The 18,178-nt window shown below is 41.4% G+C and overlaps 1 protein-coding gene across 11 annotated transcripts in view; it reads right to left on the minus strand.

The window, feature by feature from the left end:
• The window catches only part of PCDH15 (protocadherin related 15), a 597,589-nt gene that overhangs the window by 157,095 nt on the left and 422,316 nt on the right, over positions 1 to 18,178 (minus strand). For all 11 annotated transcript variants that reach the window (XR_011904016.1, XM_072339847.1, XM_072339849.1 and 8 more), the window contains 2 exons: positions 11,415 to 11,523; positions 6,705 to 6,817 (listed from right to left, as the gene is read on the minus strand). Coding sequence is in view for 10 of the 11 variants with exons in the window: in XM_072339847.1 (XP_072195948.1) it covers positions 6,705 to 6,817; positions 11,415 to 11,523 (222 nt within the window). In the remaining variant the exon portion in view is untranslated. The remainder of the gene's footprint in view (positions 1 to 6,704; positions 6,818 to 11,414; positions 11,524 to 18,178) is intronic.

The raw sequence follows: 18,178 nt of genomic DNA on the forward strand, positions 1-18,178 counted from the left end.
GCGGTAGCACGGAGGCAATGAAGTGCTGCCATACCTGTTCAGTCCCAGGCTGCGCCCACTTGCTCAGCACCCAAGGAGGTTCATGGGAGCATATGCCAATCCAGTTCAGAATTCTTTAAACGAGAATCCATTGCACTTTGTGAGCACTGACTGCCATAGTGCTGGGGTCAGCAAATACCCAACTGAGTTACCAGCCCTACCGCTCTTAGGATCAATCAGTTCTCTAAAAACAATTTTATCACGTTCTGGGTGAAGAAAAGCTTTGGTACAATTAGAGCCACCAGTCTTTTCCTTCTCTTCACAACGCTTTTCTACCTACACTTGAGTCCCCAAGTCATTTGCTTTTTACTATCACAATCTTCTTAAATTCCCTGAATAATTCAATATTTTTATGCAACAGAACACTCAAGACAGGGTGTTTTCCTTATGCTTTTCTGGCCTAAGCCTGTTATATCTGCACCGACCAGGTTAGCTTCTGGATACTGTGCCTTCAAAACTTTGATCAAATCATTGCTTTTCTTTTTTCTGCAGGACACGGCATGGGAGATGCATGAATAATTTAAAATGATGTATTTGGACTCAATTTTGCCACCACATCCAGGAGCAGATTTAAAACTTCTTCGGAGGATAAACACAACTTCAAACTTTTTTACCCTCTACCAGATCATTTAAAAGAAAGAAAGCATGCAAAATTCATGGCTTATGTGCAAACAACTGCATCTAGTAACACTATGTCTGTTATTTTTTCTCATTCAGCAGTATTGACACCTGGAGAAAAGCGGGCAGCCCATCTCCTGTTTAAAACAAGAACAAGGGAAGAGCCCAGGAACTTCAGATGTTCAAACTTAAACTTGACTCACAGCCGTGAAGAAGACAGAAACATTATAAAGTATTTAAACCAATATAACTGAAAAAGAGCAGTCAGCACAGGTTCAAAGTAGGAAGGTCGGGTCTGAAAAGCTTCATTTTAATTTGTATTTTTAAAGTGCATGACTGAATCGGGAAATAAAGGTGAACTTGGGGACGTAATTTATCTAGATTTAGGGTAAGGACCGCATATCACACACTGGATTAACATACAAGGTCAGAAAGTATGGCATGAGGAACGAGCTGCTGAAATGGATTAAAAATTGGCTTAAGGACAAGCAGCACCAAGTGTCTTTAGAACACAGAAGAAATTTGACTTTACTGTCAGTGAAGCCTGTCATGCGGCAGTGAAATGATATTGGCACATAATGTGTCTAGACAGCGCGCTTTAAAAATCCCAAAATACGCCTTTTTTTTTTCATGTGTCAAGGGTAAGAGACTCCAGCGCCAAAATATGATGCTTTAAGTGAACAGTAACACTTCCAGCTGACCACCTTTCCACTAAATAAAACTCTATTCTTCCCTTAATTTAAAGAAAATGCCAGAAAACGCCAACTACAAAATTATAAGTGATGGATGGATGGAATTTGAAACAGCAACCATCGAAGAAATCCTGTTTACAGCAGAAAGAACAGCTATTTCTGCTAATGAAACACATTACAGAGTTTATCATTTATGGATTTTCATGTTTCTTTTGCTCTGTGCATGATGATGCATAGTTTGTGGTCAGTCTTAACTCACAGTCACTGGTCTTGTCTAACGTGTATCTGCGAGTTAACGCTCTAAATGCAGGCAAGCACATTCACCGTGCTGAGATGCTGCTATAAGGCTAATTTCCCTATGTGGGTGTTAACTTTGGGGCAGGCCTGGCTTCTCAGTTATTAGTGTCTCAGAAAGGTTTTAAGAAGCATTTTCCTGCCCCTATGCTATTCAAAAAAACCAACACTGCAATCAGCTTCTTATTCCCACAACTCTTGTCACTGTATTACATACAAGACATAAAAAGAGCACCTTGAAGAGAACAGAAATTTCCAGATTGCTTGAACTTGGTACACTTCTGCTACAGCGGTAAGTCACCAGAAGTAACTGAATACCGAGTTCACGTAAGGGATGAACTTTTGAAAAGCCAATTTAAAACACGGTTATTGTACTTAATACCTAGAGGAGATGCACAGCAGTTCAGCCAAACTAATGACTCTGTAGATTTCATTGCTGTCAGGGAGCGGACTGACCGACTCTTTAATGAAAAACCATTTCTTCCATTCTTTTTCTTATCTGTCGCTGAGAGTACAAAAACACTCTCATTTGTTCAGCTCATGATCTATTTTGAGGCAGAGCAATCACCGTTTCCCATTATAGCTGATACATCTCTAACGTAGTGTGAGAATGGCAGAAGAAAATATCTTCAGCTGCATTTCAAAAGAGAGGCAAAAACAAAGCAGTTCCAGAACAAGGGCAACACATTTTTGGAAGATCCTACTTGTCACGTGGGCTGTACTTTATATTCCACTTTGCACTCAAGAGAAGCTTGAGAGAAAACAGCCGATGTCACTGATATTTAGGAAAACTCTTTTTGAAACATACATGTTACTTTCTAGACACCTCTTCCACAGCATATACTACGAAGGGTTTTTGTTTCTGGTTTTTAAAGCTGTCATGTGTTGCAGCCCTTACACGTAGTTCAGATTGCTACACCTTCATAATCACATGTATAATTCAGCTACAGTCATATTGATTACACAAAGCAAAGAGGGCTTTATTCTTCCTGCCGAAATTCCTATTTGCCACCATTGTATGATGTAGAAAAACAACAAAGAAGAATAAGCACACGACCTCTAAAGTGCAGGAAAATAGATTTTTCATGATAGAACCATAGAGTTACTCAGGTTGGAAAAGACTTCGAAGATAATCAAGTCCAACCGTAACCTAACCATATTACCCTAACAACCCACTGCCAAGTAATGTCCTTGAGCACCACATCCAAGTGGTTTTTAAACACGTTCAGAGACACAATGGAAGAGAGGGACAGCGACAGCTCCCTTAAACAATGTAATGACTGAAAGTCAGCAAATAAATGGTGCCAAGAGATCGATATAGGATGAAAAGAATTGGAGGCTGATATTATTACAAGAACTATGAAATGCTGCAATATCAGAAATTCTTGAAGTGACTGAAAAAAAAAAAGGCCTTTCAAAACTTAATTCCCAAAAGCACTCTGCTTGCAAACTACATCAGACGAACGACCTCCTTTTGCTTTCAACTTGCAACCTGCTCGTATCATTTGACAACTCCTTGCTCTTGCATTGCAGAAATTAGCTACTTATTCCTCTTCACTCTCAGAATTACATCATATTCCATGTGTTTCTGCCGTGTTCCTTCCTTCTAATCTGAAACTCCTTTAGTTCTGTCTTGTCCTTTCAGTGACAGAGACCACAGCTGTGCACTGTGGCCAAGATAGGCACGCAGCCTGGACCTATTGAGTCTCCCTTGTTCTGTTCTCTATTTTTCCTAATAATTTCTAGTACCCAATTTGCTTTTTCTTGACAGCTACAGATCACTGAGCCAACCTTCTCTCTCAGTTATCAGTTACAGCACCAATATCTCATTCCTAAGCCAGGCCAGATTCCATCACTTTGTGCAAAAGGATCTTCTCTGACTTGTTTCACCCTATTTTTAGCTATGCAGAATTTTATCAGTCATTTTATCACCCATTTATTTCTCCTCACACAAAGTCCACAGGAGTATCTTGGCAGGCTGAAAAAAAGAGCAGATGGAAATGTTATCATATAAAAAAAAAAAAAAAATGGAAATGCCAAGTTCTGCACTTGGGAAGAAACACCTCCAGTGCTTGTTAGGAGACAGCCAGCCGGAAAGCAGCTTCACAGAGCAGTACCGAGGATGAACCGAACAACATGCCCTCAGAAAAGCTGTGCTGCGTTAAGAGAAGTGCTGCCAGCAGGCTGCATGCTGCTCAGCACTGGTGAGGCACCTGGAGGTCACTTCTGTGCTAAAACTGACATATGGATTCTTGCACTTAAGCACAAGAGACCCCATATATTGGGCCAGGTTACCCTGAGGCTGTAGCATCTCCAGCCTGGCAGGTACAGAGCCCCATTCACATTGCAATGGTCAGCCTCCAGAGATGCCTGCCAATCTCCCCATTTCTACTGCTGTGTACTGCTTGTTATTGTTTCATAACAAACATTGTTATTTCACCCTTAGAGATTATTCCCCAGGTTCTTAAGAAGGGTTCTAAGCCCAGTGCCGTCCTTGGTGACTTATCCTTTCAAACTGACCACTCCCTTGCCCTTTGCATCTCCTAGTGAGAGAAGCATCCCTCTCTGCTTTCAGCTCTACTCTGAAAATAAGTCTTTGTTTAATGAGTACATCAAACAAAACATGGCATACATGCACACCCTGCCTTCAGAGCACCCACATCCTCCGCTTAGTCTTGAGATTACTGCTTAACGCCCAGCCCTTCTCATACAATGCATTGACCTGCAGCAGCCTCCCCACACATCTAAGATGGAATGTGGTCTGGATGATAGTGGGGCTCAGTCTCTACATGCATACCCCAAGCAAGAACGACTTCTTTACACAAACCCCCTGTCCCCACTGCCAACTGGGCAGGAAACAAAGAAAGCCTTCTAAAACCTGGAAATCACACTCCACTCAGAGATTCAAGCCTGGCAAGCACACAGAGGAAATATAGCTGTTGCAACATCACTGCTTGCAGAATAGGACCCCAAACCAATTTCCTTGTAGCGGTGGAAATTCTAAGTCTGTTCAGCTCTGACATCTTGCATTGACCTCCTGCTGCTGATGAAACAGCAAGGAAACACAATCTCACAACAGAATTGTTTCTATGGCATTATCTGCAATGGGGTTAATGACAGTCTGACTGAAATGCCATCTGGGGAAAACTGATTTTTGAGGCAGGTATGTAAGATCTGGAAAACATTCAGTAGAGATATTCCTCAAGATACTCTGCACAGCTGCCACAGTGTTGAAAAGTACTTCAGCTACTGGCTATGTTAAAAGGCACCAAAAAAACCCCATGTGGCTGTCATAAAGCAATTCCTTTTCATAATGGCCTGTTCCCTAAGAGCTACAAAATCTTCACGTCCAAGGAAAAGCCTTGTTAAAAAGTCAGGCTACAAATGCTACTTGAAGTTGGGAACTTATTCCCCACTTCCCTTTAAAAAATATGGACCATACTATGTTGCAACCAGCTCCTTGTCCAGCGAACAAGACACCCATCAAATCTAAATGTTTTCAATGCAAACAGAAGGATGTTGTGGGGTACTGCATCAAAGGTCTTGCTGAAGTTCAAGAGAGACACCAGCAGTGGCTCCTCCCTCGTCCACTGATGCAGTTACGCCATGGTACACGGTTGACTTTTTGCTCTGCAAATAGTCGTGATGTTTTTAATCAATCACCAAAAACACGTTATGCTGACCCTACAGTCCTTGTAATCTCACCATTCACCTTCAGCCCACTCTGAAAGCCATACAAGTCCCTAGGAAATAAATGACCTCTCACCATGAAGACACGCATCAAAATATGACCTCTTACAGGTGTGGCAAATTCCTCTGTAGTGCAGCATTGCTATTTATTAGTGTCTCACGGACTGTGTAAGCAGACCTGATCTTCAGCCACCTGCTCATTTTGCAAGTTGATTTTAATGCTCTGCCATCTGACTGATAACTAACTGATGTTCTAATAGGAAAGGAACAAAGTGCGTCCACTCAGCCAGTCTTCCTGTTTGTTTCCTGATGTACAGACGTCAAAATCTACAACCTCCTAAGTCAGCCCTCACTCCTACTTTTCCAGGCTGGTGACAACATGCACGTAGTTTCATTTCTACAGCACAATGATCATGTTCTTTCCAGAAAGCTGGAAAGATCATTCTTTCTGAGCAGCTATATCCCCTTCTGAAAGCAAAGGTAAAAAACAGAAGCGAGGTTAACTCTACTTTGGAATAAGCTAATTGCCTATCATCCTGTTACAACTCTTTGTCCTCTGGGAGAAAGAACAGCAATAGGGACGGTGCTAAGGAAATGTACTTTTAATTGGTTTATTATTTTATTGAGGATCTCAGCAGATGCTTAAAGCAGGACTACATTCACAGGCTTGTACATTCTGAGGTAAGGAGGTCTCACATACTGTATGTTTTTTGTTGCGGTATTAGTGGCACTGGAAAGCCCTTTCAGGTTCAACACGCTGAACCTGATTCTTTTAATTGTCCTATTAGCAAAGAAAGCACCTAATACTGGAATTATTCTGCACTTGCAAAACTTGCAGTAACCAGATGAACATCTGTTCTGAGATGTTCTATAGGGACACACTCTTCAGAACTGCTACGTGCTTTCATTTGGGTCAGTCAAGAGCTGCACTGTCATCGAGTCAGACTATGAAAACTAGGAGAGTGGTACGTACAAAAGAGAGAGGAGCCCAACTTCTCACATCTCACCAGAGTGTGGAGGTGCTCCCATGCTCAGTACTCAGACAATTATCTGCATCTATGAGATTCTTCAGCTGAAGAATACATGAAATATAAAAATAACACATTCTCGAGACTTCTGATTTAATAAAGAGCCAACATACAAGCGATAGTCGGCTCATACGGCATCAATGTGAAATTAAATACAACAATTCTAGTGTGACTCAATCCCTTTTCAAAACCACTTCACAGCCTTCTCTCCTGTGATGATGCCCATTGACAACATCTTCAAAAAAGAAAAATCCAAGAAAGAAAAGCAGGACTCTTCCATTTTCTCTTTTTGTCACTATAAAGTTCTCAACAGTATATGGAACTAAAATGCAGTCAAAATTACCTTAATAACCAAGTCAAACTTCTGGTGCAAATCCCTGTTTATGGGCTTCAGGAGAGTCAGTTCGGCTGTCGTGAGGTTCATATGGAAATACTGTGGATAATCCTCCGGAGTACCTGCCAAAAAACAACAGCAAGACCTGAGCCAAGATGAAATACACAGCTAAACAATATATTTCGCTTCTTAGTCACCAAAGGAACAAAATCCAACCTTGTTATTGTAAGGGTACAACATTGTCTAATTTGTACATGTGGCTTCACAGCCCTACAAACAGTTTTTACAAACAGCCTTTAATCATATCACCATTTCTTTACTCTGGTCGCAAAGGTTCTTGCCAATAGTGATGCCCCAGCAGTTAGCAACAGCAGGATCCCAGATACAACACCCTCAGTCAGAGACTAATCTGCTTTTCAGGTCCCAGGAGAAACGTACACATGCAATCAGCTAAAAGGACATACAGAGAAATGAGCCTGCGCTGCAAATCATTTTCCACCTGCCACACTCCTGAAACGCACCTTCACTAAACACAACAGAAGGATGTTACCAATAAACCCAAGACAGCCGTGCTACTGTTTGAGAACAAATGAGAGCTCATCCATGCCTAAGAGGTTCCATTCATTGTCAGCAAATGGCGCCCTGGTGGTTCAGTTTCCAGGATACTCTACATACCAGTTAAAACAGAAGCAGTCAGAGCCTTTCGAGATCCAGCGAGAGCTGTGCCAAGGCTGGGGCTGCTTGTGACCCAGCCCCAAACTGCATAGATACCTTCTCACCATATCATGCTGAAACTAAATGGCTGCTGAACATATGGAAGGATGTAAGAATCAACTGTAACAATTTTAGCCACAAGTGTCTCAGAGGAAGCACAGCAAAAGTTAGCAGTGTTGGGGTATTTTTGCCAGAGGTGGATGAAGCCATAAAAACGTCAGATACAGCTCAGCAACAGCCTCTTCGCTACCTGATAGTAAAGCATATCTTTCCTAAAAGACTAAGGTCTATTCTATCCTTGCTTGTCTGTCATCAAACTTCATCCACCTACTGTAGTCATGTGCAATGTCCCATTTCATTTGGCTTTAATGGCTGAGCTTTCCCCTCAGCTGGCCTGACTCCCAACTGAGAGGACGTGAAAGCCTAGATCTCAAGAGAGCAGGGTTCCAAAAGCCACACTGTAGTACAGATGCCTCATAAAGACCCCTAAGCTCATGGGTAACTGTGTTTTAAAGCAATCCCGAAAGCAAGACAAATACTGTCGCACTCTACCCCCAGCACAGTGTAACAGCCTATAACATTCAACATAAAAAAAGACCATTTCACTGATAAATGATGCTATTATTGTTCCCTTTTGAAGTAGGATGATTAGAAACTGCTTTTAGGAAGACTGCAGCTTTCCCTGGAGACAGATTACTCCTCAAATTCATGTACAGTAATTTAATTCGCACATCAACATATGATATCCATTTGTTATATGAAGTGTGGGCATATATATCATAGAATCATAGATAGGGAGACATCACAGAATCTTACACACGTATCTCATAGAATCTTATATATACACAGGCACACACATCCCACAAATATTCTGTGAATTCTGTGTATGTATCAATACCAGTCTGGAGAGCAGTAGCAGGAACAACATCAAATCTAGAATCACAGAATGGCTTGGGTTGGAAGGGACCCTTCAAGATCACCAAGCTCCAACCCCCTGCAGTAGGCAGGGCCACTATCCTCCACATTTAACCCTAAAAAGAGGGAAAAAAATTATGCATGACAAATAAAAATGCAAACATGAGGTTTCCAAGAAATCAAGCGTTAAGAGGTGAACTGCTACATTGCAGCTCCAGTTCAGTTCTCTATCTGAAGCACTTCTTTTCATCATGTCCATTACGCAATACTTTAAACGGAAGACAACGATCCCAGCAGCACTTGGTTGTAACTAGCTCTCTTAGGGTGATCCTTCAAGAATATTTAAGACCTGCTTTTCAATTGTTTTATTAGTATCAGCTTCTAACTACTTGAACAAGTACATTCAGACATAGTGACACACCCTTTGAGAGGGCTGCACTCAGGTTAGGATGAAAAAGCATGCAGAAAATAATGGGACTGGGCTGTTTCTTCATTTCCTAAGTGCTTTACCCTCAAGTTACTGCTGTCTTCATTGGTGTTATGCTTACCTCCATGTAACAAGACTTCCTCAGCATTTATCTCATCAAGAATGTCTTTAAACTCCTTTTCAGTGGATTGCTGGGGAGCCTGCTGTTCTCCAAACACGAAAGGTTCACTTGCAACCTCTGCATTTGTTGCAAGCAGCTCTGAAGCATTTATCTGAACACTTAAAAGGCCAGTTATCTTGAAAGCATGACAGACAGAGATCTTTATCAGCATGTAATGACAAAGTTGGTAGGCCACATCATGCGGAAGCAAGCTCTCGCTGCAGTGTTTTGTTAATAGAAAAGCTTCTTGGCAGCATATCCTTAAGATGCTGAGAAAGATGCACAAACTTCATAACTAACACATAGTGCCTAAAGAACACACTGAGACTTGACTTGTACAGGAGCACAAGAGGAGAAAGAAAGCAGTGGAAAAGAACCACTAAATTAGAACATAGAAGCATCAAACAGAATTCCATACCAATCTCATATTCAGTAAGTAGCTTATTTTCTCATTCTGTGTGTGCACAGCTCAGACCTCTAAGTATTTAAATATATATATATATATATATATATATAGGAAGAACTACATTTAGATCTAAAGCAAGGGAAAATCCATATAATAAGAAATATCTGCAAGGCCCATTTCTTGTGAAGCTACTTAAAATTTTCTGCAGGAAACTCTCCAACATAAATAGCACTACATACTTACAAAGATGAAGATGGACTTAAAATCTAAAAAGAAATACTTTGGAAGATGATGGCTCAAAAAGGGGGGAAAAAAGTAAGAGCGCCATATTCAAACATTGAATACATCAAAGGTTAGTGGAACACTATTTTTAAAGTTAAATCCTGAAGAACTTAGCAAGTTACCTTTAGAACTTCAACCAAGTGGATTAAATGCCGCCCTCGAGCATAACTACTAATAGTTCAACTTAGAAATGAACTGAGAAAAATTCAAATGTTAAAGTACTTTATGTATTTACTCTGCTAATATGTACAGATTTCCTTACAAAATAAGATTGCTGGAAAAGGAATGGCTGAAGTAGCCCTTGGACTTCTAGACTTGAATCCAGTTACAGCCTGAGGGAAATGAGTTGCTTTAATGGGTATCCAAACAGAACCTAAAGTCTGCTGTGTTGAGCCAGACCTGATATTTGTCTTGCCTCTTTGTGCTGGGAGTAAAGCACTGGAAAAGCCTCAAGATCAGCCTGTTGGCAGCAGGATGGTCACGCTCCTGCACTAGCTCACAGGCCTTGGGACCTAAATGCTCACTGCAGTGCAGGTAAAAGCTTGGAAGAAATGGTCCCAAGTGGCTGCATGATCCAGCTCTGAGATGTACAACTGACTTTGCCAGGGATCTCCTGGCACCTGAAAATCCTTTGCAGGGCTACAGGATTTAGGACTTAAAGAGCCAGCAGGAAAAGGACGTGGTCTGAGTGGGAATATTCCCACCATGGATCATCCCCAGAGTCTAGGAGCCAAAGAACGTTGCCAGTGTGAAGCCCTGGAATTAGTGTTGAGAAGGAAAACACAAGGGATCCACAGGCAGCTCTCTGGCAGCTCATTTTAGAGGAAAAAAAACCCAGCATATCAAAACTACCTGGAAATATGTTGCTATTCATAGTCATGGTGGACTGCAACGTTAACAGTTTCCTATAACCCTAAGCCAGATCTATCTTGATATGGCAGCCATGCTTTTGCTCTCTCTTAAGATCTGGAAATGCCAGACACACCAAATCATCAAACTTAGTTTTCCCCCTTTCACACAGAATTCGAGTAAGTAAAAACTTATTTCTTCTGATTGACAAACTATACAAAGTCCTTATTAAAACACATACTTCGATAGCAAGAAATCCACATAGCTGCAGTTTATTGCAGCAAATGGGAAAAAAATGCTTTTATACAAACCAATTCCCATGCTAGTTGCTACTACCAAAACTACAATGTTCTCTGCTGTGCAAAGAATGGGGCAGGTGGAGGACTGGAACTGCAAACCACTGCCTTAGGCCTTTCTATTATCAAATCATACAAGCTAAACAACTGGAAACAAATTCCGAACAGAAGAAAATAACAGAAGTAAACAGCAGAATGCCAAACATCCTTCAGTGAAGTATCTGACTCTGAACTCTTTCTAGTTTGCTGCTGCCATGCAGGCAGCAAAACTAATGTTGGATGCTGTAAGATCCTTTAAGCTGCTCTGTGTTAAAAGACTCATGGGAGCAACCTGCTCTAACTGCCTTTCTCTTGCATCTCTTACTGCACCTCTGCATGAAAAAAATGCACTGAAGAATAGCTGTGAGCACAAACAAATCTTTCTCCTTTTGCTTGCTGTGTTGCTCCGTCAGCTAAAACAATTACAAATCTAACTTGAATAATAATAAACAATGTAGCCATTGCAAATAAGCTGCTAAATAATAGCAATTAAACGTAAATAGGTAGAGCAATGATTTCAAACATCCCACTAACCACAAAATGAACTTTTATTAGGCTTCCACACTCCCAGTCAATCTTTCTCTGGTCACAATAAAGCGACTGAGTGATAGCAAGAGTAGCAGACACCAACCAACTAGGATGGAATAGAGGATGCCCGGTCGATCAGAAGGAGGCTGGATGTTTCGGTCTTGATCTATGGCTTGTATGGGTGGAGTGACACTGATGGGGTTCACTTGTGCCTGAAATGAAAAATCAGACAGATTTCAAACAAATTAGGAAGCCAGTAGGCAGGTCTTTAGCTTTAGTACAAAAACATCCCACTGAAACAGGTATTTGCTGAAATTGTAGGAGGAAAAAGTACTCGTATTTAAGAGAATACTTACTTACAGCACAGGTCCTAGTAAAACAAAAATTAAGTAGACAGCGATCTTCTATATGTTGATACATTTTGTATTACAAAGACTTTTGGAGAAAGGCTTTAAGTCATAAAAGTGTAAGCAAATGCTTAAGTATGATTCCATAGACAGTCTTTCAAATCAGATATTTCAGACATCATCGCAGCAGTTGTCATGGTTTTGTAATGCTGTAATGTGGAATATTGGCAGCAACATTACAAAACCATGACAGCAGTGAAATACAGAAAATGCTTTACAAGAGGAAATGAAAATGAAATTTGTTGTAAGAATATATAGTAGAATATAAATTCAAGTCAAAGTATGGACGTCATGAGGACAGGCACATTTGAAAAGTTTGGATGGACACTGCAGTAACTCACATTGCAATAACTGCCAACGTTATGACTGAGTGGAATGGTTTCACATGCTGGAATGGAAACAGAAAGCAAGAAAACCAGACTACTACCTTATTCATAGGTTTTCATCTTGTGAAACTACCAAATTCAGTATCACTGCATAGTTCTCAGCTCTGGGCACAAGGCATCAGCACTGAGACCTACTCGTTTCTGCCTCTCTGCATATGTCAGGTACATCCAACCTGCATGCTGCATGTGGCCCAGCACCCTCACTCACTGAGGCCTAGGTAAGCTAGAAGATTGGACACCCAGGACTTAAGGCTTTTCCCACAGTTCTCAACCTCAAAAGAGGCCTTTTGTTTCCACTTTCGACTCTTTAAAAAATTGAACTCTTAAAAGTGTAATGAGAAAGACTGGCTCAAAATAGGCATAAAGACAGAGAGAAGATGATCTATTTGCCACGTGTTTGAATTTTTAACATGGTTTAGGACTGCACAGAAGTTACATGCTGAGACAAGATTATGCAGAACTGTTCAAGGCAAAAAAAAGTTATTTTGAATATACAAACAGCTGAAACACCCACAGACAAATCGAGAGTATAGACACACCTGCAACAAATCCTATTTCATTCTCTAAGACAGGCTGTGTGTTAAAGCCACAGTTACAATACTGCAGGTCATGCAGAAGTGTTTGGCTGGAGAAGCAGTGAGCTATCTAACCCTGCCAACAATGAGCTGTCAGCTGCACCTGACCACTGAAACTAGGCTGCAGCAATGCTGAGTGGAATTGCAACTCAGACAGCAAGGACACGGGCTTTGCTTTACTTTCCAATTCAAGGAGAAACCCAAGATTAGCACTGAGAAAAAAAACACGTTTCAAATATAGCAGATTTTACTTGAACACCGGCAATTTATCCCATGCTGCCGCCATGACACTAACTATTCCAAGCCAAAGCAATTGACAGAATAGAAATGAGTCAGATAAGAAAACAAAGAGTGAAAGATGAAATCCACCACCTGTTTCTTCCATGCAACATGTAATTTGGTTTTCTAAGTACTGCACACTCTCTGAATGAGATGCTCATGAAGTAGAAGATATGATGCAACGAGATCAATCACAATCAGTTCAAACGTTTGGGGATAATTTGAAGGGGTTTTGCATTAAGTAGACTGATGTCTCTCTTGAAGCGGAGCTAAGGGTGTTTTCATATTATTTTAATAATCAGTGGATAACGCAAGCATCTTTTTCACTTAAACTTAAATTAGAACCATGAAAACAAAACTGCACTGATGACGCCATCATTAAGTATGTTAATGAATTCGTAAAAGCACTTAAAAGATCCTTCCAGAAGTTACACATAAACTTGTTGATAATTACTTGAAAAATCTGTAGCCAAAACATGCTCTCCTCAGTAGACTACAGTTATTACCTATGGTATTTCTTACTTGTGTGAGCACTTCAAAACTGAAAAGGCTTCAATGGGTGCTAGCAGCATCTCCCAGGTCCCACTGGTGCGGTGCCACTGGGCAGCCAACCTACTGGTTGGCCCAGCCTTGCTCCCCAGGATGTCACAAGCCAAGGAAAAGCTCTGGCATTGCTCCACCCTCAGAGAGAAAAGGCCATTTACAGACACACAGGAGGTGGCTCCTGACTACAGCTCTGCAGTGTGAGTGTAACCCAGTGCAAATACGCCAGAGCGAGGGCTTTACAGCCATCAGTGCAAGCCGGATCCCATCACCCTTCAAAAAGACACACAATGAAAACATCACTGTCATATTCTGCCTCAAAAGAGAGCTCCACGGCAGAAACTAATTAAAAAGAAAACAGGCTGCTTGAGGAAGTAAAACATGAAGGTCTTTTCCGACCTGAGCAATTCTATATATAAGGGGCAAAATCACTTCAACTGTGTACCTATAGCCTCCCTCAGTCACCTCCCAGAACACAGTGACTTCATGCACTACTAAACAGCAGCTTTGAAGTGACCTAAACCCCCTCAGATCAATAGCTCATTTCTAGTTGTACCTAACACTGTTCTCCCACTACCTTCTGTTCCTAAATAATTACATGTTGGAGTCATGAAGTACCAGACTCTAACTGTAAGACCGCACCACAGTTAAGGATACCCAGCTAGTGACCCACGCTATGTTGCATGTGATGCCATGCTGAATTAAGACTGCCTGCTCTGTTCAAGGCAATGCTTCTATCACATGCTAAGAAATCTATGAGACCAAAAAACAGCTAACTGTAACAAATTTGGATGTCTTTAAGCAGGCTTTAAACAAGCTTTAAGCAAGCAGTTTATTAATTAACTCTTTACATGATTGACTTTACCAACACTCTGCAAGGGTGAGGACCAGACCACAACCCAGTCTCAATCTGGGCATCACAGACACACCAGTTCCCATCAGAAACTACTCCCTGTGCATTTTACCCGACAACAGAACACATATTCAACTGCGAAAAGAACATACCTACTATATTCAAATCCTGCACATCATAATCATAGAATCATAGAATCATAGAATTATCCAGGTTGGAAAAGACCTTGAAGATCATCAAGTCCAACCGCAGCCTAACCAGTACCCCATCTCTAAGAAAAAAAAAAAAAAAAAAAAAAAAAAAAAAAAAAAAAAAAAAACCAACCTCTGCTAAATCATATCCCTGAGTACCACATCCAAACGGCTCTTAAACACATCCAGGGATGGCGATTCAACCACCTCCCTGGGGAGCCCATTCCAGTACCTAACCACCCTTTCTGTAAAGAAGTTCTTCCTAATATCCAACCTAAACTTGCCCTGGCGCAACTTGAGGCCATTTCCCCTCGTCCTGTCACTTGTCACTAGTGAGAAGAGACCTGCCCCACTCTCACTGTAAGAACCTTTCAGGTACTGGAAGACGGCAATAAGGTCTCCCCTCAGTCTCCTCTTCCTCAGGCTAAACAGCCCCAGCTTCCTTAGCCTCTCCTCATAGGGCTGATTCTCCAAGCCCTTCACGAGCCTCGTTGCCCTTCTCTGGACCTGCTCCAGTACCTCCATATCTTTCTTGTGCTGAGGTGCCCAAAACTGGACACAGTACTCGAGGTGAGGCCTCACCAATGCCGAGTACAGGGGCAGGATGACTTCCTTAGTCCTGCTCAGCACACCATTAAATAATATTCATAATATTCACCATTAAATAATATTCATGAATATCAGGGGGGAAGCGAAAAAGACTTTAGAATAAAGTATAACAATGAGTAAGTATTCGGATGAGTATTGGTTCAAATGACAGCACTGCTACGGGGATCGCTTCTGGCTCTGGAAGACTGATGGCACAGATTATGACACTCAGTTGTGAAAAGATGACTGAAAGTCACCTTTTTCCATGCATTTCCAAACAAGCACTGTGTTAGCTTAGTGTCAAGTGGTACGCACTGACACCTGCAACAAGCACCAGTGTTTTCAATGGCTGATAGCACCAAGTGCAGAGGTTTGCAACTGCAAACCTTGAGACTGGGGATGTGCGTACTTGAGAATGCTTTCTCCTTCCCAAAGCTGCGGGATGAATTGAGACAATCCTCTGTATTTTTAGCCAAGGAAACCAGGAACTGAATTCTGCACCGACCATGTGGCTCACAGACCTTCAAGAGAAGTGATAACAGGGCACCCTGCCCTTCTGCTGTTGGACAAAATGCTCAAAAGAAATTGGGTGAACTGGTACATTCAGGTATAACCTTTGTTTGACAATTTATAGGCTCTAGTGCTTGGACAAAGCTAGGGAAGACAGACAAAATGCTCAGAAATGCCTGAACTGTATGCATGAAGAAAAGTAGCACTTTTTTTCCTCTCACGTGTGTATCCTGTAATTCTAGGAAGCACAAGACTTCATAGTGGCGAGTTTCACTGACAACCTGAAATATTCCAAAATAAAACAATGTATCACATTTAGGCCTGAGGCCTTCAACACACGTCACATACACATCCAGGCTGCCAAACTAACTGAACCAGCACGAACCCCATGCAGACAAGAGCGAGAAGCTTTTTCCCAGACAGAAAATATTAGTAAAGCATCACTCATAACCCTGTGCTGAAACCCATGACTCCTTCAAAGCGACCCCTACAGCATTAAACCAGCAAAACCGCAGACAAGCTGATGAATTATCAGGTACACCAGTTCTCCATATGCTTTGCTGAAGAAGTGGAGAAGAAGCTGTGAACCAGAAATTAGCAAAGTGAAACCAATGCTGTGCAGAAGTGCATACAGTACTGCCGATATGCAGCGCTAAAACAGCAGCAAGAACCACAAAACCATTCCAGCTTCATTTCTTACCATTGCTTTGGATGCTCTGCCAATACAAGGAGGGCTGTGACAGCTAACCCACACAAATCTGATGGCAAGTACTCTTGCATCATTAAAAGAAAGTACTTTGTGGGGCTATCCAACCACAAGTGATGTAAATGGAAAAAAAATATATAAGACTGGAAAAGCACGTTCAGCTGAAATACTACCAAAAATGCTTCATTAGTCAGATTATGTCACATCAAAGCCTGTACTTACAGGGTCTCAGCTTTCCCCATCTTCTTGCCTCCCTAAGGACAGACACAGGACAAACATAACAACGAGGGTGAATGGGCTTTCCAGATCCCCCTCTGACACAGTTCAGAACACCAAACTTTTGGACTATCTGTAGGAAATGCCACTTTACTAGTAAAGACTTTCCATTTTAAGAGTTACACTGCAATAACGGCATTATATTGCATACTAAGAATCAACATGTAAAAATACAGTGATAATTCAGTTACTGCACCAGATGCAAAACGGTTTGCTATGGAAAACCGTTCCCCAAGAAAGGAGGCAGCCACGTGAGGAAAATCACTCCTTTAAAACCCAAGCTCCTTCCCCTAGAGACGTGCAATCCCACTCCCCAAGCACGCTTCTTGCCTGAAACTCCTTCAACCGCAAGGCTCCTGCTCTTCTCAAATAGCACTTGTTATCACACAGAGTCCCGGTGAAAGGGCACTGTGCAACACAAGCCGAATGGGTACTGTGTTAATCCAGTCTCCCCTGGGGAATCTTTGTAGTATATGAGTATTATAAAATCATCTTTAAAACTGTCCGCTTCAAACATCTGTATAAACAGCAAGCAACAACAGTGAAGGTCAGCCTGCAGTTTTAATAGTTTGAAATAATAATAATAATGTTCTGTTTACTTTTGAGAATTTTATCTTCATTCCTAGAAGCCATGGGCTAAAATAAGTTATGCAGCTCATGTGGCTCAACTCATCTCTCAAGTCTTCTCTTGGAGGTACAAAAGGTGCCTTATTGACTGATAGGAAGAAGCAAGACATGAGATAGGCCATTAACAGTAAACTGCTTTCTCAATTAAGCACTGCAACTGCCAGGTAGCTTTTAGCAGCTTTCTTGACTGTTCGCATGACAGACAGCAATTCTTGGTTTGCTGTTGTGTCCAGCGTTCATGCAGATGACTAAAATGTAAAGTGTAAAATGCCAATATCCAAACAGATCAAGTTGTTAAAGTACGCTATCAAAAAACCACAGTTCTTTTCATTTATTGTTAAAAATAACAGCAAAAACAAGCCACCTTAAAGGGGGAAAAATATTTTGAAGCAATGGTAAGATAACATAATGAATCAGAACAAAGAGGAAAATAGAGCCTATTTTTATCAATGAGGTCTTCCAGAACAGCAGGCCCAAAAAAGAATTGCATCAGGATCTGATCACAGCTCTCACTAAATTGCTTTTTCTGTGTCTGACACTCTTTATAAGAAATGTCTCCAACAGAGAACCTGTGCTGGAGACTAAACGAAATGCATTATGCAGCGGGCCTCATGCCTCAGTGTGCACAGATAATCTCCCGTGCAATTGAGGCAGAAGAGGGAATTGAATTTGGAGGCTGTGCTCGTTACAATGTGATGACTGCGGTTACAGAACAATAAACGTTTCCTTCTGACATCCCTTTTTTTTTTCCCCCATACAAACCACAAAGACTGTTTTGTTGGCCATTATTTCTGCTCAGGATTCAGAAGGAGAGACGCAGGAAAGCAAGCTATAAAACCCAAGCCAAACCTACAAAGACTCACCAAGAATAGAAGATAAAGATCAGCACTACGCTAACGTAACGACTTAGAGTTTCTTAAATTTAT

Source organism: Excalfactoria chinensis, chromosome 6 (assembly GCF_039878825.1).
Source record: "Excalfactoria chinensis isolate bCotChi1 chromosome 6, bCotChi1.hap2, whole genome shotgun sequence".
Taxonomy (NCBI): Eukaryota; Metazoa; Chordata; class Aves; order Galliformes; family Phasianidae; genus Excalfactoria; species Excalfactoria chinensis.